This window comes from Enoplosus armatus, chromosome 4 (assembly GCF_043641665.1).
Source record: "Enoplosus armatus isolate fEnoArm2 chromosome 4, fEnoArm2.hap1, whole genome shotgun sequence".
NCBI classification, from domain to species: domain Eukaryota; kingdom Metazoa; phylum Chordata; class Actinopteri; order Centrarchiformes; family Enoplosidae; genus Enoplosus; species Enoplosus armatus.
In genome coordinates, this window is record NC_092183.1 from 24,790,492 (window position 1) to 24,814,923 (window position 24,432).

General features: G+C 42.2%; 4 protein-coding genes across 4 annotated transcripts; 3 read left to right on the forward strand and 1 right to left on the reverse strand.

Annotated features, from left to right (window-relative positions):
* Positions 1-3,292: 3,292 nt before the first annotated feature.
* On the forward strand, positions 3,293-6,035 carry LOC139284589 (potassium voltage-gated channel subfamily V member 2-like). Its single transcript, XM_070904921.1, has 2 exons — positions 3,293-4,627; positions 5,769-6,035. Exons 1-2 carry the CDS (start codon positions 3,293-3,295, stop codon positions 6,033-6,035), a joined length of 1,602 nt encoding a protein of 533 aa, XP_070761022.1.
* A 4,141-nt stretch (positions 6,036-10,176) lies between these two features.
* On the forward strand, positions 10,177-12,782 carry atp5meb (ATP synthase membrane subunit eb). Its single transcript, XM_070904531.1, has 4 exons — positions 10,177-10,286; positions 11,308-11,362; positions 11,765-11,863; positions 12,116-12,782. The coding sequence occupies exons 1-4, from the start codon at positions 10,251-10,253 to the stop codon at positions 12,139-12,141; spliced, it is 216 nt and encodes a 71-aa protein (XP_070760632.1). The 5' UTR covers positions 10,177-10,250; the 3' UTR covers positions 12,142-12,782.
* A 2,668-nt stretch (positions 12,783-15,450) lies between these two features.
* LOC139283854 (purpurin-like) lies at positions 15,451-16,824 on the forward strand. The gene is made up of 5 exons (XM_070903899.1): positions 15,451-15,585; positions 15,838-15,974; positions 16,089-16,201; positions 16,283-16,524; positions 16,720-16,824. Exons 1-5 carry the CDS (start codon positions 15,472-15,474, stop codon positions 16,822-16,824), a joined length of 711 nt encoding a protein of 236 aa, XP_070760000.1. The 5' UTR covers positions 15,451-15,471.
* Positions 16,825-17,689: 865 nt separating this feature from the next.
* Positions 17,690-23,977, reverse strand: idua (alpha-L-iduronidase). Its single transcript, XM_070904223.1, has 14 exons — positions 23,661-23,977; positions 23,279-23,419; positions 23,040-23,122; positions 22,590-22,697; positions 21,983-22,078; positions 21,419-21,621; positions 20,925-21,104; positions 20,079-20,295; positions 19,712-19,921; positions 19,429-19,550; positions 18,865-18,990; positions 18,564-18,640; positions 18,282-18,382; positions 17,690-18,139 (listed from the first exon to the last, which is right to left on the reverse strand). The coding sequence occupies exons 1-14, from the start codon at positions 23,795-23,797 to the stop codon at positions 18,039-18,041; spliced, it is 1,902 nt and encodes a 633-aa protein (XP_070760324.1). The 5' UTR covers positions 23,798-23,977; the 3' UTR covers positions 17,690-18,038.
* Between the last annotated feature and the right edge of the window lie 455 nt (positions 23,978-24,432).

The window sequence follows — 24,432 nt, forward strand, 5'->3', positions numbered from 1 at the left end:
TTTACTTTGAGTTTATTAAGGTACAATTTCAATACAAAATGCGATATAATTAATGAATGTATTATAGTTTCCTTTTATTTAAAAAAATTCTAATAATTGTTTTTATTTTGATTACAGCAGATTGAGTTTGACTGATAATCTAATCTATGCCCTTTTTAAATTAGTTGACAAGTGTACTCACTTGTCAGTAGAGCCTCCAGCTGTCACAAACCAGAATGATTTTATTTGGAAGGAAGGAGGGTGTTTTGACTTATTACCTATACCTAATAACATTGACAATGGCTTTGTTGAATTCAAGTGTCCCAGTAAGCCATGACAGTGAGCCAGTGAGCCAGCACTCACCATACCAGGACCCTCAAACTGAAGCAGCTAAGTGGAATTCAGCCATCATTCATTTTACTATTTACACCTGTGATTTTCCTACTGTGACACATCAAACATTTTCCTTTGAATAAAATCACATATATGAGATCTTTCCAAAAAAAATGCTTTAAGAAAAGTATAGCTAAAATAGCCATAACCCTGTGTATCAGCAGGAGATGCTTATTTGTGAGTGAATTGAGAGGGACTCTGAAAACCCCAAATACTGATGTGGAGTAGACTTTATACTGTATTTTATATGTGGTAAGCACTTTTTTTTTAATGGCCTGTTGTTGATACGGCAAAGCAAACATGGCATACAGTAGCAGTGGGACTTAGCTTTTACTGCGCTCTGCACCACCTCACCTGAGTCACGTTCTTAACACTGCATAACTATCGGGCTGTAGCGTGGAGTAAGATGAGTTACACATCCAATGCACAATGACAGAGTGTAAAATGTGACAGGTTTGGATTATCTCTTTGCCAGTGACTGTGATATTACCATCTGCTGGCGAGAGGATTGTCTTGCTCTCTGATTTCATGCAAAATGCTAATGCGACACACATTTACTAAACCTGAAATATGGCCGCGTGCAGTTTGAATGGCGTCACTGTCACAGTACCGCGCATTTGAATGTATTTAATAGACACAGTGTGTGATATTTGCGAGGTGAATCTTATTCACACTGACACATGCTGCCACGCTGAATCCTGTCACAAGCCTAATGTGTCATCAATAATCTTTGCATTAAGGAAATAAAGCAGGCGTCTATTGTTAACATGTCTATTTACTGTAATCCAGTAAACTCTGTCCTCCTTATCTTTGAGAATACATTAGTGTATTCATCTCTTCCACTTGCGTGCCGTATTTTATAGGATTGATTGACTGACCCATGCCGGTGGCAAAGGAGCAGTTTTCACCTTAAGGTAAATTGTGCAATGTGATCTATAACTCTCAAATTGATTGTATGACCTAACACATGCCTATATTACACATGATAGTTTCTTGTCTTTATGGTGTGGTGCTACATGGTTATAAACTGTTTTGGAGTTTGCAATTTTGAAAATGATTTTCAGGAAAGTCAGTTGAGAAAACAAAACAAAAATGCAAGGATGCCCAGTTTCTATTGTGTATTTGAGCAGACCCTGATCGGCAAAGGTCAGTTTTTCCAGCTGTAAATAACAGCAAATGTATATGAAAGGAGGCTTTATAAACCTACATACGGGATTATAACCTGCATTCTTGTTTTACTAAGCAGCTTTGAAGGGACTTTACTAAATTTGATCCGTACATCTTGCAGACAATAGTGACTGATAGGAAACCATAGACCTTGAGAGCAGATGATTTTAATCCTAGTGAAATGCAAGTAGAGAGATATCCATTGACGCTTTGTTTTACGATCCTGCCTCCTGAACTATTACTGGATCAATAATAAAATGTTGAATGACAGTGTAAATGTACTTCTTTCTCCTGCATAATAATAACTGGAGTGAGACTTATATGAGCCCGCTGAACTGCAGAGGTGGCTGTCGTGTAGAGGGCTCCAAGAGGCAAGACTGATTACGTTTGTATGTATCGTTTGAAGACAGAAAACTGACGCAGTGAATCTAAAGTTGGGCTACAGGTCATACCAGACCAAGTAAGGCTCTTGAGAACTGAATTGCGTGGGGGTGCATTTTATTGTTAATGAATTAACTTTTCTTTTCTAAGAGGAGGATTGCGTTTTTATTCTTAAATTACATAGTCTCGCTTTAAAAGGCAAATTAGTAGCCATGAAGCTTCACAAATGCTGTATACCATTCAGCATATCATATTACACATCGTAAATATTAACATTTCCTTTTTTCTTTGTGGCATCTTCTTTCAGGTGTGACCCTGTGGTTTGCATGACAAATCCAGTTCAGCTCTCGTTCTTTTGACACACTACACTAACAAGACTAGCTTAAGTCCGGTGGCTCTATTTAAATGCCCCTGCTTTAACAACTTAAATCCTTAATTGTTTTAACTGGTCAGCGGTGGTTGGCACCAGGAAGGTAAATAAAGGTTCATATACTGAGTGGTTCGTAATGTCATGGGCCAGTGGCTTTGCAGACTGCCATCTCTGGTCAGCTGGCACTGTTAATCAGCAGGACAATAATCTGATGTCCAATAAGAGGATTCAATCACAAGCAAAGTTGTGTTTCGATGCTTCCTTTGAGTAGACATCCCATCTGGTGAAATCACTACTACCTGTTAGTGAAGATAACGTGTTTAATGACATGTCCCAACCTTATTGATATATCAATAAGAGTATTTCCTAAAGTCTGTCGCCTTGACTCACTTCAAGTTCTGAGGAATCCAGACCCCCCCCCCCCCCCCCTTTCAGGAGACTTATGCTTAAATCCTTTATCCTCTTTTATGTATCCACCAGCCTTCCTTTATTCCCCTTTATGAATCTTAAAGCATTGAACAATAATAACCGACATTTTATTGTAAATTTGAAAAAGACACTAAACCTCAAATAAAAAACGAGCACTTTGCAATGTATCTGTAAAGGAAATCACCACAAAGTGTTCAAGTTTCCCTCAAACAACACGAAAGAAACAAGACACGCAAAGGAATTCTGCCTATTCTGTCTTTAAATCACCCAAATCAGCAGTAAGCACTGTCAGCTCATATCATAAAATATGTATAAACTAAAAGAGGGTGAATTCACAATGGGCATTTGTTGAGATATGCCACACAGCCAACGCCATGTCAGCCAGGCAGCTCAGCAGGGGATAATGGTATTTAGATGTCCTGTAAGCACGTGGATCCTCTCAGTCAGCAACATTAATGGGGCCATGAGGCATCCTGCTCATGTCCTCCATGCTTAGGTAAAGGGGGTATTAGGCAGCCGTAATGCTGGCTGGTCTGAGCGCTTTGTCTGCTGTGTAGTCTTGGGGGGATCAACATGGGGAGCACCAGCAAGGTGGTCAACTTGTGGAACAGGAGACAGAGTCTCTTCCCCAACTACAAAGTCACCGATTCAGACATTAATCGAAGACCTTCTGAGATTGCTTATCCACTAGCCAAGGAAAGCTGTGTGAAGACATGGAACTCCATGCAGGAGCTGAGCCGGGACATCTACGACATTTATGCAGAGTATGAGGATGAAGAGGATGACAGTGCTCCTTATGGCTTCTCCAAGCAGATTTCACCCTCCAAGAAGAACTACATGATCAACATCAATGTAGGGGGGAAGCCCTACCAGATAGCCTACAAGACGGCTGCCAAGTATCCCAAGACCAGAATAGGACGACTGGCCACCTACACGGACCACAACATGAAGCTGGACCTATGCGACGACTTCACTGTGACCAACAATGAGTACTTCTTTGACAGGGACCCAGATGTCTTCCACAGCATCTTCAACTTCTACAGGACTGGTGTGCTGTGGATCAAGGATGAGTTGTGTCCCCGCAACTTCCTGGAGGAGATCAACTATTGGGGCGTGAGGATCAAGAACACCCACCGCTGCTGTCGCATCTCCTTCGAGGAGAGGCAGGACGAGCTGAACGACCAGCTGAAGATCCAGAGGGAGCTGGAGGCAGAGGTGGAGATCGAGGAGAATGAGGAGCTCTTTCAAGACATGTTCATGGGCCATAAGCGCAGAGCTATCTGGAACTTGATGGAGAAGCCATTTTCGTCCATCGAGGCCAAGCTGATGGCAGTGGCCTCCAGCCTGTTCGTCCTGGTCTCGCTGGTGGCCATGACTCTCAACACAGTGGAGGAGATGCAATACAGGACTCCCACAGGTCAGCTCAGTGGTAAGACATACTGGGAATACGTGGAGTCCACCTGCATCGCCTTCTTCACCATGGAGTACCTGCTCCGTCTGGTGTCCACTCCTGACCTCAAATCCTTCAGCAGGAGTGTGCTCAACACCGTGGACCTGATCGCCATCCTGCCTCAGTATGTGCAGGCCGTCCTGGAGTTCTTTGACAACGAGGAGAACTACATGAAGCACGAGGCTGACATGCAGGCGGTGGGGCAGGTGGGAAAGCTGGGCCAGGTGTTGCGAATCATGAGACTGATGCGAATCTTTCGTATCTTGAAGCTGGCGCGACACTCCACAGGTCTGCGGGCGTTTGGCTTCACTCTGCGTCAGTGCTATCAGCAAGTGGGCTGCCTCTTCCTCTTCATCGCCATGGGCATCTTCAGCTTCTCCGCCATGGTTTACACTGTGGAGCATGACATGCCACAAACCAACTTCACCAGCATTCCTCATGCGTGGTGGTGGGCAGCTGTAAGTACATCTTTGTAAAAAAAAAAATGGAGTGTAAATAGTGTAAAAGACCAAGAGGACAAAACTCTAAAGTAACAACGTAGAGGGAAGATACCCAGCAACCTTACAAAAAGTACAAGAAATATGGAAAGCACACAGTTGGGGATCTTAAATTAATCATTTACCCAAATAACAAACCTAAGGAAGCTATTTATGTAAGTAAAATGAAGTGCCCTGTCCTTGATTTACTTTAATGCTGACGTAGTCCCAGAACTGTGTAATGTTATTAGATTACACTCCAGCACTGCCTGGCTTACAAACGCAACAAGGTCAGCTCTACTGCAGGGCGTGTCACCTCATGCTTTGGTATGCGTGACTTGCGTGGGTCAATGGTTAGATCCAGACTAAAGGTTGTATATTTATGTAGTATATTTACCGATTTATTCATGGCACCTGGTCAGTTTTACATGGTGAATTGAAGTTAAGGTCTTTATTTGTCACCAAAGGTTCGTTCTGTCAACGCGAAACCTTTGATTAACCGAGTCTGCCTGCTGCCATGAATAAACCCGTTAGCAGATCGTTCCCCTCCCTCTTTGAGCGGGTGGTGGCATCTTACTTCTAATCCAGGGGATGCAAATGATAATCCTCTGAGTGATAGTAATGGTTATCGTGAAGGGAACTGTGAGGACTACTCACTGCCACTGATTCCTTTTGTGTTAATATGAACAGAAAAAGTGTGCCATCTTTGAGTCATTGGAGCACCCAGTTCCAGGTCAGTTTTACTGCAGGATAATGTGTCTCTAATAAACTATGAATGGATTCCCACAAAACCTTCTGGAGAGGGGAACATGGACAAGGAACATACTGATTAACAACAATTTTGGCCACCGGGGTGTTTTTATTTTCATTACTTTGGACTACCAACAATTCATAACACTAAGTGGGCGATAGGGAAGCCTATAGACATTATTTTCTTGATCTACTTTGCTGTCTAATAAAGGCAAAATGCAACTCTTGTTGAAATGCCCAAATTTATTAGAGAATGGCCACATGGGTCAGCAAAGATCTGCCAAACAGGACATTGGCTGAACCTGTCCGCTGGTAAGGTTTGTGTAGACATGTTTCTTCATCATCACTGACTTCTCTCCTCACTCCCCTGCAGGTCAGCATCTCCACCGTGGGCTACGGAGACGTCTACCCAGAGACTATACTGGGTCGTCTTTTTGCTTTCATCTGCATCTCTTTTGGAATCATCCTCAACGGCCTGCCCATATCCATCCTCTTCAACAAGTTCTCAGACTATTACTCTAAACTCAAGTCCAATCAGTACACAGCCTCCCTGAAGAAACGAGGGAAGGTGAGATTTTCCGAGAGGACAGTGAAAAAGATCAACCACTGCTTTGGAAACAATCATTGTAACGCACACTGATTTCATATGTGACTTTCTCTGGGGAGGGGGGGCAATCCCCAGTAGTGGCACATTTGGCCCTGTGCTCCAGTAAATTGGCAGCTTTTGTGGTTGGGAAGAATTATCTATGTGGTTATCTCTCTATATATATATATATGGAAATATGCCATACCATATGGTGAGAACAAGGGGGAATATTTGCTTTTGTATACACGTACACACACATAACCATATTTTTGTTACTAAATAGTCAGAAGCATAAAAAAAGAAACACTCCATATATACAGTATGGCAGATTTTAAAAAAGAAATACAAAAATGAAAGAAATATCCACAGGTAGTTTAGCCTCGTATCATAATATCATATCAATGTTATCATATAGACCAATTACACAAAACAGGGTTCCATTTCAATATCAATTCTTTACACTTTTCAAACCAGACCCCCCTGGTCCAGTCCAGGATTACAAATTCAAATGATGTGTGCAAGCATTCTTCAAACAGAAGATCTCACAGATTTATAAATGTACCGTATCAAATATGTCAGGAAGAATTTTAAACAGTACATTAATGCATAAAATGGTGCACAACACATTTACAGTATTTCCATTTGATGTGACGGTGCAGCCGCAAAAATATGGCATCTTGGGTGTGAATATTTCTCTCACTACCATGTGGCTTCAGTGAAGTTGGAACAAAAATATAAGGAATATTTGATATTGTTGTCCAATCTTTTTAACTTAAAAATTGTAAAATGTATGTTTTTGTTTTTTTTGTTTTTTTTTTTACTAAATATGTTTTAAAGCAGTCTTCCTGGATCAGATTCCCACAGTGAAAATGTGTAATATTGTCAAATCTTACCATTTGGGTGAAGAGATCAAACTTTGCTAGTTCGGTTGGGGGCGCTAGACAATGAATGAAAAAGCTTTTACTATCACCATAGCAGCCGTCAGGGCATTTATCTGCATCATAACTCTATGCGCCCATGATTTTGGAAGATGTACTTTTCAGAGGCAGCTTAACCAGGGATCAGCATAGATCTGAGCAACAAATGTTAGTCTGTTTCTAATTGCACCTGCAATGTAAATTAAATCAGTGTACTCACTACAGGGGCTTGCAAAGTGTATTAAACCTTCAAACACTGTTGCTGCTTTTCACGTGTTTGCAATGTTCAATACTTTCGCCTACAACATTTTGCAGTATGATTTACGTGCAATGCGATGCAGTCTGATACTAAATATTACATTTTCCCGTTAAGAGTCCGGCTACACAGATCTGTTCACCTGCGTACATCTCTACTGACCTCTTCTGGATGACCTAAAAACAGCAACGCGGAGCTGCTCATGCGCTGACTGGTGCTTACAATATTTTGTCCAACCCCATACATGTCAAAAAGGGAGAATAAAATATTAGGAACATCTGTCAATATGATGCAATACAGATCAACAACACAGACTACAGTGTCCAAAATGACAGCTGAAAAAAAAACTGAAGATGGTAATCCTTGTAAAGGTAAGATTTTGCCAGGGTGATATATTGGGTTACATTCCATTCAGCTACATAAACTAAAATCTGAGGTGAACAACAGTCTGTTACAACTTTGGTTTCATCAGGTGGATCCCCAGTGGATCAGGAATGTATAGATATCATGGAAGATGCCCCAAGTCTCCCCTCCACCTCCCAATTAATAAAGAGACAGCGCTATATAAGTATCTTTCAATTCAATTCAATTCAATGTTATTTATATAGTGCCAAATCACAACAAAAGTCATCTCATGACACTTAATAGAGCAGGTCTAGACCGACTCTTTATAATGTTATTACAGAGACCCATCAGGTCCCACCATGAGCAAGCACTATGGAGACAGTGGCAAGGAAGAACTCCCTTTTAAGAGGCAGAAACCATCAAGCAGAACCAGACTCTAGGTGAGGGGGGGTCATCTGCTTTGACCGGTTGGGTTTGAGAGAGAGAGGGACATAGAGAGGGAGGGAGAGAGAGAGGGGGGGAGAGACAGATAGACAGACAGAAAGAGACAGAGAGAGAGATGGACGTAGAGACACAGACAGACAGACAGACAGACAGGCAGAGATGTATGGCAGCACTAGCAGTAGAAATAGCAGCTATAATTATAATAATAATGGAAATATGACTGATAATAGTAGTTACAGCTGTCATAATAGCTGATTAATAATAGCAATAACAGCTTTAATAGTAACAGAACTACGACTAAACATAACTGTAGTGATGAGAGTCAGGCGGGCCCATGTTTTCAGAAAACATAAATATTCATTTCATATTTCTATATTATTTGCTATTATATATATACAGTCACGGAAAAAATTATTAGACCACCCTTGTTTTCTTCAATTTCTTGTTCATTTTAATGCCTGGTACCACTAAAGGTATATTACCTGAAGAATACAATGAACACGACAAAAAATGCAGCTGATTACATAATACTTTATGTCCTATTTGACATGCTTAAGCTTAATTGTATTCCCAGGGTATATAAGAGGCCATTTCATGTCATAAGCAGCACTGCACATGCAAAGGCCTGGAGTGGTTTCCTGCTTACATTCAAGCCGTAGCACAACTCAGAAGTTGTCAGCTCTCACATAATGCCTAAAACAAAAGAATTATGTGAAGCCACAAAGGCAGCCATCTTGGCACTGCTGGAAATTGGCATGAGTGAGAGACAGGTAGCCAAAAAACTGAAGATCTCCAAGACAGCCGTTCATTACACCAAGAAAAAACAAGCCGAACATGGTACCACCAAATTGCTAGCTGGTCGAGGCAGGAAACGTCTTTCTACCCCACGAGATGACCGTGCACTCATCCGTTCCTGTGTCAGGAATCGTCGTCAGACCTCCAGGGACCTTAACAATGAGTGGGCACTGTCGAGAAATGTGACTTGTTCGGCAAGGACAGTTCGAAACCGACTTCTTGAAGCTGGTCTGAAGTCACACAGGGAACGGAAGAAGCCCTTCATCAACGAAAGGCAGAGGAAGGCCCGGTTACTCTTTGCTAGAGATCACAAGGATTGGACTGTTGATGATTGGGCTAAGGTTCTCTTCAGTGATGAATCCAATTTTGAGTTGATGCCCACTCCAGCCAACTTACTGGTTAGGAGGAAGCCTGGAGAAGCCTATAAACCAGACTGTCTTGCCCCTACAGTAAAACATGGGGGTGGATCAGTGATGATCTGGGGTTGTTTCAGTATGGGTGGAACAGGGCAAATGCAATTGTGTGAAGGGCAGTGAACCAGGTCATGTACAGGGCTACTCTTGAAAACAGTCTTCTTCCATCAGCTGGAAAACTCTTTCCTGCCTCGAATGACTGGATTTTCCAACAAGACAATGCCCCTTGCCACACAGCAAGGTCAGTTAAAGCCTGGATGGAGAACCAGAACATTCGAACCATGCCTTGGCCTGCTCAATCACCAGATCTAAATCCAATGGAAAAGCTGTGGAAAATCATCAAACTCAAAATGGAGAACCACAAGCCCAAAAACAAAGCAAATTTGTTTGAATTTGTGCAACAGGAATGGGCTGCTGTGACAGCAGAACAATGTCAGAAGCTGGTGGAGAGCATGCCAAGACGCATGGCTGCAGTCATCAAAAACAATGGTTATGCAATCAAGTACTAACTCCTGTGTGTATCATGTGACTAAAACAGACAGAAAAGAAAACATGGAATGCCTAAAAGCATTGTTTTTGGCAGTACAATGCCATAGCTATTGATGTAAGAACTTAAGTGATTTTGGTTATTATCAAGAAAACCATAGAAAATGGCTAGATATCAGCTCTTAAATTAAACTCTTATGAGCTATTTTTGTTGTTATCATTATATTTGTCCAAACAAATGTACCTTTAGTGGTACCAGGCATTAAAATGAACAAGAAATTGAAGAAAACAAGGGTGGTCTAATAATTTTTTCCATGACTGTATATATAACATATTTACAAATATGTCATTAGATATAGGAAGATGATTTGTAGCAAAAAGAGAGATATTATTGTGGCTGTTTTCTTACAGTTAAAATGAGAAAAACACTTCTATAACACATCTATATATATATATATATATATATAGGACAGTTTAAGTTTAAGTCCAGCAGATGGCAGTAGTTCATCAATGAGCTTATAAACTGCAGTAAACCCTCACAGAAGAAGTGTCTCCTCCTACAGTCTCTTCGGCGGTGGTGAAGTGACCTCTGCCGCTAGCCTGCTGTAAAACTATGGCTCCTCCCGTCGCGGTGTCGCCTTTGATTAAGGTTTGTGTTGCAGTAACATATTGTGAAAACAAGGTTACTCGTGTTTCACTGCAAAATGCCCCTTGCAATCGTATTTCAGTTTGCTAGCTACTCGGAGCAACGCTGCTAACCGCTAGCTAGGAAGCATGCTAGCTAACAACTAGTTAACTTTGCGACGTTACTAAATGTTGTACTCAAACCAAGGCCAAGTGAGTAATGACAGTTGTGCCGAATTAGGTATTTACAATGCATTTGTGCAATGTCATTGTGTACGTGCGTCCCTCAAGCAGTCATCGGAACACCACCCTTGACGTTGCTAATAGTACAGATAATCGCACTTAGGAGCTGTCTCCATTGAAACGACGTAGCGCTAACTCGTTGTTATAAATAGAAATGTCCTTGAGTATAGTTGACATTAATCCAGTAGAAAGCATTTTATAAATAATATCACACCCTATATATTACAACAACAAAAAAGTGTACTTATAGTGAAGGATTGAATTTAGGTATATCTCATTTTTAGAATCAATTCGTCGCCCTCGTTGTCGCCCACTGCTGCTCATTTTCGGTGGTGACGGACAGTAAACAACAGATGCACAGGCTGTTTAAAATATATATTTTAATTAAATGAATGCTTCTCGGTGGATTCTGTTTTTGCCGAACTAAAGGGGTCTGACTAAAAACTAAAAAGTCATTCAATTCAACTCAGTTAGATGTACAGTTTGTGCCCATGACCAAGGCCTCAATAAATTCTTGCAGCACTACACAGAGTTCAGTGGGGGTCTCGATATTGTGGGAAACGATACAAAGTAAGGATATCTAAAACTTAAATCAAAGGCCACTGGGTATTCTGTCTTAGTCAGTTCTATTGATGTAGAACCGATGAAGCCTCGGAGCGAGTGGCAAAACATCTTTAAGACGTAAAGGGCAAGTCCAGTTATATTTGCCTTAACACTCCTAGATATTCTGTATGATTGAGAACCTGCAGACTTTGTAGGGACTGCACTGCTGGCGTTAACTTGCACTGTTTTCTCCTTTGCAGACCGCAAGGTATTCAGCTTTGATTGCTGGGATCATCTACGGCAAAAAGAGATATGGTGAGTTGTTCTTATTAGACATCATGCACAGTGTATTTTACTCGACCCGTGCTCTGAGATAAACTCACGGTAATACACTGAATATAACTGCATAGGGGAGAAAAAACACACTCTACACATGTTTAAAACTTGATCCTCTGACAAAAAAGTAAAACATTGAACGTCATTTAGATGACAAACCCCAGTGACTGGATTAAAGGTCATAAAAAGGTTAAAGCTGACAGATTTCAGTTCCTGCATCATCGTATGTAAGGAGGCACTTGTTGGTGTGTGTATACACCCATATTTTGATCTGTCATTTTGAAACACTGAAATCTAGTCAATATTGAGTGGTGGGTTTTTTTTTTTCCAAAATGAATGTTGCTTTTTTGTTGTTGTAAATAAACCCCTTAATTTGCTCAGATCACCTGAAGCCTATTGCAGCTGAGGAGAGAAGGATCGAGGAGGAGGAGAAGAAGGTTCGCGAGGAGCAGGAGCGCATTGCCAAGCAGCTAGCAGAAGGTAGCGTGTCAAATATTCTACCTCCAGTTTGCACGTGCATATATCCGTATGGCTCCATAGTTTACAGGGAGTGGACGCATTAATAGCAACACCACCGTGTACAACATAATGCAGTTTGTGTTACATTGCTCTTTGCTCTGCACAAAAGAGTGAGAGCGTGGCATTCAATGTAAAGCATGTTATTCCTCAACTAATAATTGTAAAACACATTTGCAATGTACTGATCCCACTCATTTCACTCTCTCCTTACAGCAAATGAAGATACCATTCTGAAGTAAAGCTGCTGTGCTGTGTGAGCATGTCCATGTGCAATTCCCAACCTCTCCCTCCTTTTTCTGGAGCAACGATGGCGATGTCGTGTCACAACCTGTCAAACACCCCGTGTTGTGGACGTGTTCACTGTTGCCCTGAATAATACAACACCTCTCTGGACCACACAGTGATTTTAATGTTAGTTACACAATAAGAAATCAGGCAATCGAACTCAGCATTGTAATACTGCAAAAATACAGCCGCACTCCTAAGTTATTAAGTTCATGTTTGTAATGAAGCAATTGTCATAAATACAGAAGTACGTGATCACTGTAGTCTTGTCTTTGTCTACCAGCATGTGACCGTTTATTTATAGTCCGTGTTCTCCTTCAGCCACTGTTACAGCCCAGGTATGACAGGTCATGTATTAAAATGATAATTTTCATGTTTCATTTTGTTCACATTAAGTTTTTTTGATCTGTTGCTGTTGGATCATGTTCAGTTGCTTCCTATTTGCCAACAGTGACTTTTTTGATCACTGGATCCCATTTGCAGTATCCATCTACTTTGATTATTTTGTCCTTTTTAATCATATGAAAACTCTGCAGTAGAACCATGATGGGGGCTTATTGTGTTGATCTTATTAAAAGACATAGTGACATAAGAACCATTTCCAAAGTTTATCATTTAATGCTAAATGGAAAATGTGTCATTAATTGTACTCACCCTGTTGAGTTCCTACCGTAGCTGTGTGAGCCTCTGGAAAATGAGTTAGTAAATACAAATTTAATAGAGGTGAAAGACTTCAGTTGTATCATTTCACATTTTTATATTTGCTGTGAAATTAAATTTTCAGTTTTAGATTGATAAGTGCTGAAACAATACCTTGCCTTTTTATTTTTTAGATTAATCATATGGTCAATAAAATGTCAGAAAATAGAGAAAGTTCCCATCACAATTTGCTAGAGCCCAAGTTAATGTCGGCAAATTGTGTGCTTTGTCTGATGAACAGTCCCAAATCCCAAAGATACTCATACAGTTCACAAAAGGCAAAGAAGAGAAGCAGCGAATTCTCATCAAAAGTTTGAACGAGGACATGAACATGTTGCTTCAAAATGAACTGAACGGTAAATTGATCGTCAAAACAGTTGATCTTTTCAGCTCTTGAGTAGGTTTCCAAACTTGTTGATACGAATGATTTCCACCTGCTGATTAGTTTGATACAATTTTCTAAGGAAATCTGGTGATCTGGAGTCTCTGTGGAAAGTCCTGACTTAACAGAATTATTGGGGAAAATGAAACGTCTCCCTGCAGTCCCTTCTGGGTCATGTGTTGCTCACAGTCCTGTTGCCCAGATGCTACCAACAACCATTACTGAGGACCGACTGAACCCTCACATCCTATGGAGATGGTGCAGAGAGGAAAGAAAACAGGGGTCTTTAAAGTGTATAATACATAGGAATTTGTGTATTCTTACATCTGTCTCTGGTGATCCGTGTCCTCTTGTTACACATCTGGCCCCGGCTCACATCCTGCAGTTGGGGACCTGGACTTGGCCCAAGTCCAGACGTGTCCAACCTTAGCTCACCTCCAGCTAAACAAGATCATTTAAACCAAGCTTTTGTTTTCAGATTAGAGATGCAGAGTTAATACTGTTGACATGAACAGCCCAGGATGTCAAAGCACAGAGGCCTTACCTAATATCCTCTGGACAGGTTATTATTAGAAAAACAACAATGCCAGGGCCTACTAAAAATACAACCGGACTTACCGGCATGCTCGTCTTTACTTAGCTCTCACCTACTGTAGTTAACCAAAATACCTCCTCAGGACTGGTGGGAACATGAGGGTGGCAAATGGATGACCGGGATTACAGTGATCTGTCTGGTGTGAGCATTTTTCTTTTTTTTCACTGCAAAACAGATGATGGGATTTAAACCACTTAAGTAAGAATAAGAGTAAGAAATGAAAAATAATGACAAGATACAAAAGGAATCGAAATGGAAACACCTGGTCTGTGAAGTGTGTGGGGGGGTGTTGTTACACTTTGGCATTAAGCGTGCACTGCTGGTGCACAAGTGGTGTAAACTTCCTTTAAACGCACCTCAGCTGCTTCCTGTGCGACTCTATTTTTTTTTTTGTGCCAGGGATTACATGATGAAGCTCTGGCAGCGTTTACAGACAAGATGACAGTTTGTTACTTAACCAAGCGAGCGGACCGAACAGACGGGAACGGCTGAGCCTCTGCTGACATAACATGCATTACTTGGCGCTATTCTCCACTCTCTTTTGTCTCCAGACTATTTTATAATAGGGCTGTGCAATTGAAATATTATCGAAAAATCGCAATATGCGAATAGCAGGAGCTGCTGTAAAATACATACCATATAATAAATGAGGCACTGTGGTGCTACATAGATGCAATGTATGCAATTGTAAAGTTTTCTTCCTTTTCACATCCTCCCTCCTTAAGGCCTCATACAAAGCACTGCATATCTGAAAGGGAAATTCATTTTGAGGACTTAGAAATTTGTGGTTCTATTCATGTTTTACATCCAAATTAAAAAAAAAAGTTGGATGTCTGCAGTGACGAGCAAGAAAACCCTATATACTGAAAGTGCACTGTGTCACTCTGGCTGGTTTCACAGATACACAAAATTATTATTATTTTGGTATCACACTGTATCAAATCACTTTCTCAGCAGGTGTGACTCTACAAATCTTTATATCTGCACATGGTTCCCTTGGAGGAACCTTAGGGCCTAAAATACACTTGCATGCTCATGTAAACACCTCCGCCACGGACGTGTGACTTGAGGCTCAGGCCGCCTCTTTTGCCCCGGGGGGCCATCTGCCTGTTATGCATCCCATTATGGAGCCCTGCAAACAATTACATAAAGGCTACGCGCAGCTGAATGCGATGGTTCATCAGCTTACAGCGGGGGATTTCGTTAACTGGATTAGCGGTAGATTTAAACCCTGCATTTAGGTTCAAGAAGTGAAAATAATCAGCGGGCTTGTCTGTGCGTCGGGTATAAAAAGGCTCAGGTGCCGTCTTCTTGCCACATCTCAGACACTGCAAACAAACACTGCACTGGAAACTTCCTGCAGGCTTCATTCTACACTAAAAGGTAAGAAGATGCTGCTTCGTGGGGCCCCAGCTGATCTCTTTACCAACTAAATATGGAGTTGCATGAGGGAAGTGTCTCACCAACGGAAGAAAAGTCAAACTGTGCTGATGACTGCAGCATTTCATTGTTACGGATTGATAGAATTTTAGAATAGTGCTCTTAAGTAGCATAAAGACAAAATCACACACTATCACGCAAATTAACATTCTTTTGTTGTTGCCTAGAATGGATTCCCAAATCTTTGCCGTGGTGATCTTGTTCCTGGCCTGCGTGGAGCAGAGCCTTGCCTCCTGCGTGGTGGACAGCTTCACGGTCAAAGAGGACTTTGACCCCAAAAGAGTGAGTACGGAAATATGTCCATAAACAGAAGGATTGAAGAACTCGCAACTGACGTATTCTGAAATGTAGTCAACGACTAATATTAACCTCAAGATTTCTTTGTGTTTTTGATCAAGTTACTGTAACTCGAATTAGCCTGGTACCACTTACAGGAACACTATATTAGTCCAGGGCAGCTAGTAGGAAAGCACATCTAACAAGAACAGAATGATGGCCGTCAGCATACAATCTCTATATTCATCTCATTCACAGTATGGAGGAAAGTGGTACGCTCTGCAGAAGAAAGACCCCGAGGGTTTGTTCCTGCAGGACAACATATCCGCCGAGTACACTGTTGGAGACGATGGTGCCATGGTCGCCTCCTCCAGGGGCAGAGTCACTCTCTTTGGGTGGGTGTTCGTCATCTTCAGAAATCTATCTCAGTAGCAGTCTGAATGCAATAAACTTTTCCCTGATCCTGCTCGCACTGCGTGACATTTATTTTCCCTCTTCTCAACATCCAGGTTCTGGGTAGTGTGCGCCGACATGGCTGCTCAGTACTCAGTGCCCGACCCCAGCAACCCCGGCAAGATGTTCATGAACTACCAGGGACTGGCCAGCTACCTGTCCAGCGGAGGTAAGCCTCTTCAGCTGCTCTCTCTCTCTCGGCCTTTGTCTCACACAACCCGGTCTAACCTCTTGCACTCGGCTCCTCCAGGTGACAACTACTGGGTCATTGACACGGACTATGACAACTACGCCATCACCTACGCCTGCCGCACCCTGAAGGACGACGGAAGCTGCGAGGACGGCTACTCCCTGGTCTTCTCCCGCAACCCCCGTGGCCTCCCCCCCGCCATGCAGAGAGTCGTCCGCCAAAAACAGGAGGAGATCTGCATGGCCGGAGAGTTCCAGCCTGTGCTGCAGTCCGGTGGGTACTCTTGTCTATTGAAGTTGAATGTGAAAGACTTAACACGCCATGTGCCTTGCTTTGATGCTCTGACGCCAAAAACTCCTTCAAGGAAACATTTATAACATTAAGAGTAAACAAAGATGATTCTTAACTATGAATTTTAACAAACTTTATTCTGTATTTTCAGAGTAAATGTTTCAAGCCCGGTGTTGTCATTTAACCTCTCTCTCTCTTGTTAACAGGAGCTTGCTAAACTCTTCCTCAGCAGCCCTTCATCGCACTGGATTCGATCGTCCTGCCCCCCCAAAAACGAAGACGGAGCTCTCTCTCCCCAAAGACGCAAATAGGAGAATCATCCTGATAAAGCTTACGATTTGCTACGTTCCAACGTCACAGGAGAGAATTACAGCCTTGGATGAATCCATTTCGACGCCCCATGAAAAGATTAAATTCATGAATTCATTAATGATGAAAATATATTTCAGAGCCACAAAAAAAAAACTATGACTAGTGAAGTGAATGTGATGATTTAACCAACTGCACAACAGTATTGTCACACCGGTGGGTGACGTTGCACTGCGGAATCGTTCTGTATTGGTGACAATAAATTTTGTAAAGAAACTTGCTGTTGTCCTCGTCTCTGTAAAAAACTTTGTTTGGTGATCCAGCTTTTCTAGTGCGCGAACACTAGATCAATCTGACAGTCTGTCTGATTGTTAACAGTGTGATGAGTTGATTACTAATCTCATTTCCCAGTGACATTATGTATTTTACATCTCCTTTCAGACCGATAACACATTATGGCCTATTCATGTGTAAGTATATTAAAAGGATAAGTCTGGTGGTATTTGATATTTTCTTATTGTCGACAAATCCCATGAAAAGACCAAAGTCAACGATGAATTGATCTAACTCAAACGAGCTCTACTGCTATTAATCCACTGCTGCAAATAGTCCCCAACAGATGTGCCATTTACTTCTGTTTGAGAAACGCTTGCTAACAACTACAGTGCCCTGCTGTTTTAGGAATTTCTCAATTCAATCTATATATTTGTGACCAGTTTTACGTCTTCGGTAGGAACCAGTGGGCTCCTGGCTGAGTGCCACAGGCAGCGCGGAAAAGCTGGAGAGTATGAAGAGACCAACCGACTAATGCTTGGTTGGTTTTGGTCTTTTCATGGGATTTGCTTACAATTACAGGAATATAGAACATTGCCAGCCATGCCATTTATTTCGTTTACAATAACATGTTACTGTGTGCTTGATGCTGTCAGTAGAGTTTATCACGTTCAATCCCTTTATCTCCACCAGCCAATAAATCTACAACAGCTTCAGAAACCAGTGTATTTGAGCTGGTAATGTTGGCTGATGATTATTGTATTCAGTCACTTTTGTATAATATTCTCAAAGTGGTCAAACGGTCAAGTCTTGGAAATTACAACCATTACTGTACTCAAAACATGTGACGCCTGTATTACCGTGCTGTATTAACAGATATAATCAAAACAGTGATCTCTATAAAATGTATTTACATTGTACAGAACAATTCAAAAACCAAGGTCTAGTGCTCCTCCGAATACCTCTCCGGCAGCGAGTACGGACCAGGTCTGCCCCAGTAGTCCACAGCTCGAACTCTGTACAGACCGCCAACCTCCTGGTCCACTGCAGAACACAACGTGGGTATATATGGCGTCATTTCTCTGGCTGGATGTCACAATGCCAAAATATAGCTTGGGTAAGGTGAAGAAAAGCCAGTTTTGTTGCTCATAGCCATCGCTTAATAGAGACAACTGGGGATACTTACTAGGTGAATAAACATAAGAGGTGAAAATGGTGTCTCGAGTATTAATTCTGCTGAATTCCTTGTGGTCTGTGGAGAGTTCTGCTTCAAATGTCTTGATGCATCTGCAAACACAGAGAAATTAAAATGCATGAATGAGGGCTCTCTTGTTCTTGGTCCATGCACATTACATATTCACTACATTTCAGTGCAGTCATACAGAGATTAAAGACTGTTTTCCCCCTCCTTTTACAATTTTCCTGAAGTGACGAACGCAAAAATCAAGAAACAACAATGTGCACCTACTTGGAATCGACACAGTGGTCTGACCAGACAATCAGGACTTGGCCTTTGGTGATCCTGATGAAGCGTAATCCATTGACCTAATCGAAAATCAAACACAGTCGAGAGCTCATGATCACCTATTTTGGAACGTGCATCGCAGCACAGGCGTCGAGTCACATTCAGGACATACCGTCTTCGCACGTCAGTCAGCAATCGCTTTCACTTTGGAAATTTCAGCAAGCGGAGAAACTCTTACTTGCACAGACACAGATGGCCCAAGGTCAGATTCAACTCAACATCGTGGGCGTGTGTCAGTACTGACCTGGTCTGGCACGGCTTTGGGCTGCGCACAAACATGGACGAGGAGGACAGAGGGCACGGACAGCTGGGCTTTCAGAGTCAGGGTGTCCCCTGCGGGAACTTCCCAGGGCCCGTCAACACGAGAGTCCTGACACAATGACACATCGTCAGCGGGGTCAAAGCACGTCTCAAAGCGCTTTACAGAGAGGGAATTAGCCCCGTCTCCATGTCGACAGCAAATGGAATTCAACATATCAATTAAAGCTGCAGTGAAGAGGATCTTCATACATGAATACAACAAAACAGTGTGCAAGATAGATAGATATACAGGAGCGTTAATCTAAAATAATAATAATAATAATAATAATAATAATAATAGTATTTCTGTGTTTTAAGAAAAGGATGTGCAGCATAAACAGGTACTTCTTCTAATTCCAAATGAAATTACAGAAGCAAAAAAAAAGCTTCACATACTTCACATATTGTGAAATTACTGTCTACAAATGAAAAAAAAAAATGTACATTGCAAAAAAACAAAAATATCATGATGTTCATTCTTCTAACATCATTCAGCCCTCCCCTTTACCTGCACATTCCTGAGGCGTCTAAACTGTTCTGCTGTGGGGTAGTCGGGGCTGCCCATGCTCTGCCACAGCTGGAAGGGGTTGGTCACATTGTTGTCAATGTAATACGTGACATACACAAGGCCTGCACAGCAAACAGACAACAAACAGGCAGGACTGACACAAACCGCTCACTTGCAAAATTAGAAAGGCCTGATGGACCTGGTGACATTTTCCTTTTAATCTAAAATAACACTAAACCCGACAGGAGGGATCCGACAGTATTTTGTTGAACGTCTTTTGTACCCTTTTGCGCAGCCAGTCCTTTCAGTAAGACGGTGACATCGTCAGTGTTGGTGGAAGTGCTGTTGTCGTCACTGTTGTAGACCAGCGCTGCTGCCTGCCAGCCGTCTGAGCCGCCCAGGATTACGGGCTTGTGCCTGCTGGCGAGAACTCCCACCGTGCTGTCGCTGGTTCCTGCCGAGTTCAAAACTTGAGCCAGGACTTGGGTCTCTCCTTAAAGTGGAATCGCACACATGGGAGAGGCAACAGGGCCGTTAAAATAGGACTGGGGAAGATGAAACCCCACCTTGTACACAAACGCACATATACGAATCAAATATATCCTAACTCAATCATACTGAGGCAAACATAAAACCCAGGGGATCATCACCTAGCAAAGCCAGCAGGCCCATGACAGAGAGGACCGGCTTCCTGATGAGCTGCACGTGAGGTGGCTGCGTGTTGTTGACCTGGAAGCGGGCGGTCAGCGTGCGCTGGGTGAAGGGGTGTGGGTGGTAGCTGAGGAAGGCGTTGTCGTTGCTCAGCAGGGTGTAGTTGATGCTGCTGCTCAGGTCTGCCAGCAGCAGATCCTGGTGCTGCTTTATTACCTGTTGGAGGGAGCGAGCCAGAGGGTTGGTTAAGTGTAATTTAACTGGTCGAATGAAAACCTAAACCTGCCTGGGTTTGGTGTGCAAAGTGACTACACTGAGAAGCCTTTCATTAGGTATGATATGTCCATCTTTTAGCTCACATACCGCTAATAACAAACTGGAGACACTTTGAATGCCTCCTGTATGACCTGTATTTCTAAAAACAAGTCTTAAATACTTCTAACAAATCTATATATAAAAATCCCCAGTGGTGCTATGCTGACATGCTGAATCGATTCTCTTGATGGCCTATTTATAGCAATGACAAACAACCTTTTAACAAGATTGAAGTCTCACTGGGTCTCATTTGTGTTTTCCGCCCTGTGCGGAATAAAAGCCAGGGTGAAACACAGGTTCATTTAAGTTGACAAACACTTAATAGTTAATAACAGCCATTGGAAAATTGTGCAATTAGCTTCAGTCAATAAAGAAAACCTCAGTCACTCATTCAGAAAACCTAACATAAAAGACTTCCAGATGGTCCCTCATCCACTTATAATGAATGCAAATAAGTAACTGTGCGAGTCGACATCTTCCCATATAAATACATTACTTGCGCCACATTTTAATACAAACGTTCACCTCACCTTCACCACCATTGCAGCATAGGTCACATCGGCCCTCCAGTCCTGCGGCCTGGACCAGCCCACCAGTGGATCAGCCTCGTCATTGTAAACAGGGAGGCTACGGAAGCGGGGGAAACGCTCCTGGATCTCCCCCACTGTCTGGATCTCCTGCTGGAGGATGGGCAAGGAGTAGCCTCCCCCCTAAGGGACAGGGACAGAAAGTCCGCTTCTTAAAAAAGGGATTCTGACTGCATCAGTTTTACAGTTAATTAAACTAAAGAATGCATTCATAAATATAGTTTTACATCAGTCAGTTTTGGTCATTTTTCTGCCTTTAAGTGATAGTGATAGCTTGGAGAGTGGCAGGAAATATTGGAGAGAGAAAGAGGATGACATGCAGCAAAGGGCCCGGGTCGGAACTGAACCCGGGCAGCTGCGGGAAGACGCTCTACCAAGCACTCGTTTGACGGGCACAAATCTGAAACTCTTGCTGCTTTGAGTCCGGAAAAGTCCACCTTCTTGTGCAGGGCGATGTAGTCGATCCTGACCCCCGTCTCTCCAGTGAAGTAGTTGGTGCCGTTGTAGCAGTGCTGCAGCATGGCCCAGCAGTACGGTGAGTGTGGGGGAGAATGACAGGAGTCTCCTGGACCCCCAAACCTCAGGAGACTGCTGGCGGCGCGCAGACCCTCCGAACAGGCATCATAGTAGTTCAGAAACCCTTAAAGAAAAGGGCACAGCATTGCGGGTCTTGGGTTGTTCAATAACAGTATTCTCTGGAGATACTCAATCTGTGAAATGTGAGCATTTTAGTAACAAAAAAAATCCAAAATAATTCCACAAGTTTAGTATTTTTAGGTGGAAAAAGTGATTAAAACAGCTATTAGACCATCATTGCATGCTAAAACCAAACTATGATTACTTTGATGTATTCATTCGGGATGATCTATTCAGGTGTAGGTTTCAAATAAGCACACATTTAGAATAAGTAGTAATATAAGCACAAGTAATATCATATCAGTGGGAGAAAATGAGAACAAATCTCCACTTAAAGAATAACTGACATCACATTATAGGTTTACCTTGAATTGACACGGTGACATTGTCAAAGTCGTGGTTGTTCGGCTCATTCCATGTTTCAAAGTTCCACTGAGAAACATTTCCCAGGCCATACTTGTCTGTAATTTAGGATCAACAATGAACACATAAACATCCATGAGAGAAATCACATTATGCAGGAGCAGGGTCATACAGTGCAGATGAAGTTTTAAAGTAAAAATTTTAGACTACTTATCGGTATGGGTTAAGTTAAACTACACGAGAATAATTTGCTCATAAGTTTAATGAATGTTTCTGTCGGGGCGGTACACTTCCTGAATGGTCCTGGTAGGGATAACCCTATTTGTGTAAAAAGCCATGGCTAAAATGACCCAAAAATGGATTATAATTCACTGTGTCATATAAATGATGCCTCACAACAATAAGATCCACACAAAAGATACATAAATATAAATCTTGCCTGGCAAGAATCATTTTTATACAATTTTCATTCAACCAGTTTCAGCCGCTGCAATTACAACTCATGTATGTTTTCAGGTTCAGGCTCTTATTGATCATGATTAAATGGCATGGAGTGCAAAAGAAACCCACATACGATACAATAATGATAAGACAATGGCCCTCACTCACCAATGTACCTCTTGGCTATGAGATAAACCAGGTTTCTCCACTCGACCACTTGTGATTTGTCCTCAAAGTCAGTGAAGTAGTTAGAGACACTGCCCATCAGTTCAAAACCTGAAAACCAAAAGTGTGGGAATTAATTACAGTTCAGATATTTAACAGAGATCAGTAAAGTCACATTGACCAACAGGTGTTTTTTTTTTTTTTTTTCATACCTCAAATGTTACCCTTACGGTTTACATGTAGTTTGGAATAGGCTATTGAAAGAACTCTGCCTTGGATTCTTATTGAAATCATTTGGGGCAACGGTGCCGCGATAATATTCACAGAAAATTAAGATTTCATCCAGTACAGCACTGACCTTGAACCAGGTAGAAATGCGATTTATTTGGGAAGAAGATGACTTTAAATATGATGTGTGTGTGTGATTTCCAGCCGGGGGTTGTGGTGCAATACCTGGTCGGAGTCCATTAATCCACAAGAGCTCTATCAGCTGGTCCAGTTTAGTGAAGTTGTACTGGGGTCGTCCTCCAACGTCTCTACAATAACGAAATCAGACAGCTGTAAATTTATCCCAAGGAACAACTCATTCAACTGATAATCATAATCTATGTTGTCTTCAAACTAGACAAAATTACACAAAGTGGCATGTTTGCGTTCACAAGACAAGAACGGCCGCTTGCTAGTTCACTTACTGCGCAGTGACCAGCTCCAGCATCCAGTGTATCCTGACCTGCTGGATCCCTCCATGGGGGACGGAGCCCACATAGGCCAGGTTCAGCTGCTGGTCAATGCTCAGGTCAAACTGGTGGGCCTGGGTGTGAGGGAGAGGGGGGCTATACACACACACACACAAAATCCTCCTTTTTAACTTTGAGATGTTCCAGTGACACAGAAATGCATTTATATTTACAATACGTTTTCTACATACCAGATTGTTCATAGACTTAATAGGAAAGTGTGACTTCAGACGGAGTCACGTGATTTGACAGGCTTTATTATTCGAGAAATCTATATGAATCTCTGGGTGCTGGAATACCTGCGAATAAAAAAATAAACAATTCATACTTGACCTACCAGAAACCAGTGCTTCTCCAGAAGTGTTTGAGGTCTCCCGCTGGTCTCCCCACGTCAACTGTGACGACATACGGAGTTGCTGAACTTCCGGTAACGTTAAGGAGTAACGCAAAGGCGTAAAAAGTTTTCCCCTGCATATCTGCGAGCGAGCATTGCAACCCTTTATGTCGCGCTAGCTTAAATGGCTATAAAAAAAACAAACATGTGAAATTAGTACCGACGGGTCGACTTAACCCCAACATGCCTTACACGTTTGTATGTGAGCAAATACAAAAGGAGGTGTTTAACATTACTCACTTTCACAAGACTAAAACACAACAACGCATCTCCAATCCGGCGGCGCGCCGCAGTCGCAGTCCGCCGAGCACGGTGACGTTTAATGTGCGCGACCCTGTTGCTGTTGTCTTTAGGGAAGTGAAGTTTGTTTTCGTAAAATGGAGCAAATGAAAAGGATTCTTAAACATTTGTTAACAGTCCATTGCGTGTAAACAAACAAAAGGTGCTAAATTAGAATTAAGAGACAAGTGTGTACAGTAATAATAAAAAAACGTTTAATTTGCTTCAGAAGTTGTAGTGGTGACAGAATGGATTTCTGTGAATTGTCCTATTTTTGGCACACTTATTAACCCTGAATACCATAAACCTAATGATGTGCCTATATGTCAGGAACAAGCCCCAGTATCAAAGAGGTAACTTCCCTCTGTCCGAAGTGTTGGCACTTCCCTCAGTACCACCTGGCTGTGGCTAGACACAGTATGCAGCCATGAAGTTA

What these genes read in the sequence shown, in the direction of transcription:
- LOC139284589 (XM_070904921.1), top strand. Translation starts at nt 3,293, where the DNA reads ATGGGGAGCACCAGCAAGGTGGTCAACTTGTGGAACAGGAGACAGAGT. An exon ending in ATGCGTGGTGGTGGGCAGCT is followed by an intron (nt 4,628 to 5,768) that starts GTAAGTACATCT and finishes ACTCCCCTGCAG; the next exon opens with GTCAGCATCTCCACCGTGGG.
- atp5meb (XM_070904531.1), top strand. Translation starts at nt 10,251, where the DNA reads ATGGCTCCTCCCGTCGCGGTGTCGCCTTTGATTAAG. An exon ending in CGGTGTCGCCTTTGATTAAG is followed by an intron (nt 10,287 to 11,307) that starts GTTTGTGTTGCA and finishes TCTCCTTTGCAG; the next exon opens with ACCGCAAGGTATTCAGCTTT. An exon ending in TGCCAAGCAGCTAGCAGAAG is followed by an intron (nt 11,864 to 12,115) that starts GTAGCGTGTCAA and finishes CTCTCCTTACAG; the next exon opens with CAAATGAAGATACCATTCTG.
- LOC139283854 (XM_070903899.1), top strand. Translation starts at nt 15,472, where the DNA reads ATGGATTCCCAAATCTTTGCCGTGGTGATCTTGTTCCTGGCCTGCGTG. An exon ending in CAGCTACCTGTCCAGCGGAG is followed by an intron (nt 16,202 to 16,282) that starts GTAAGCCTCTTC and finishes CGGCTCCTCCAG; the next exon opens with GTGACAACTACTGGGTCATT. An exon ending in CTTGTCTATTGAAGTTGAAT is followed by an intron (nt 16,525 to 16,719) that starts GTGAAAGACTTA and finishes TCTTGTTAACAG; the next exon opens with GAGCTTGCTAAACTCTTCCT.
- idua (XM_070904223.1), bottom strand. Translation starts at nt 23,797, where the DNA reads ATGCAGGGGAAAACTTTTTACGCCTTTGCGTTACTCCTTAACGTTACC. An exon ending in ACATCGCCCTGCACAAGAAG is followed by an intron (nt 21,105 to 21,418) that starts GTGGACTTTTCC and finishes CCTGTCCCTTAG; the next exon opens with GGGGGAGGCTACTCCTTGCC. An exon ending in GGGCCTGCTGGCTTTGCTAG is followed by an intron (nt 19,922 to 20,078) that starts GTGATGATCCCC and finishes TTCCACTTTAAG; the next exon opens with GAGAGACCCAAGTCCTGGCT.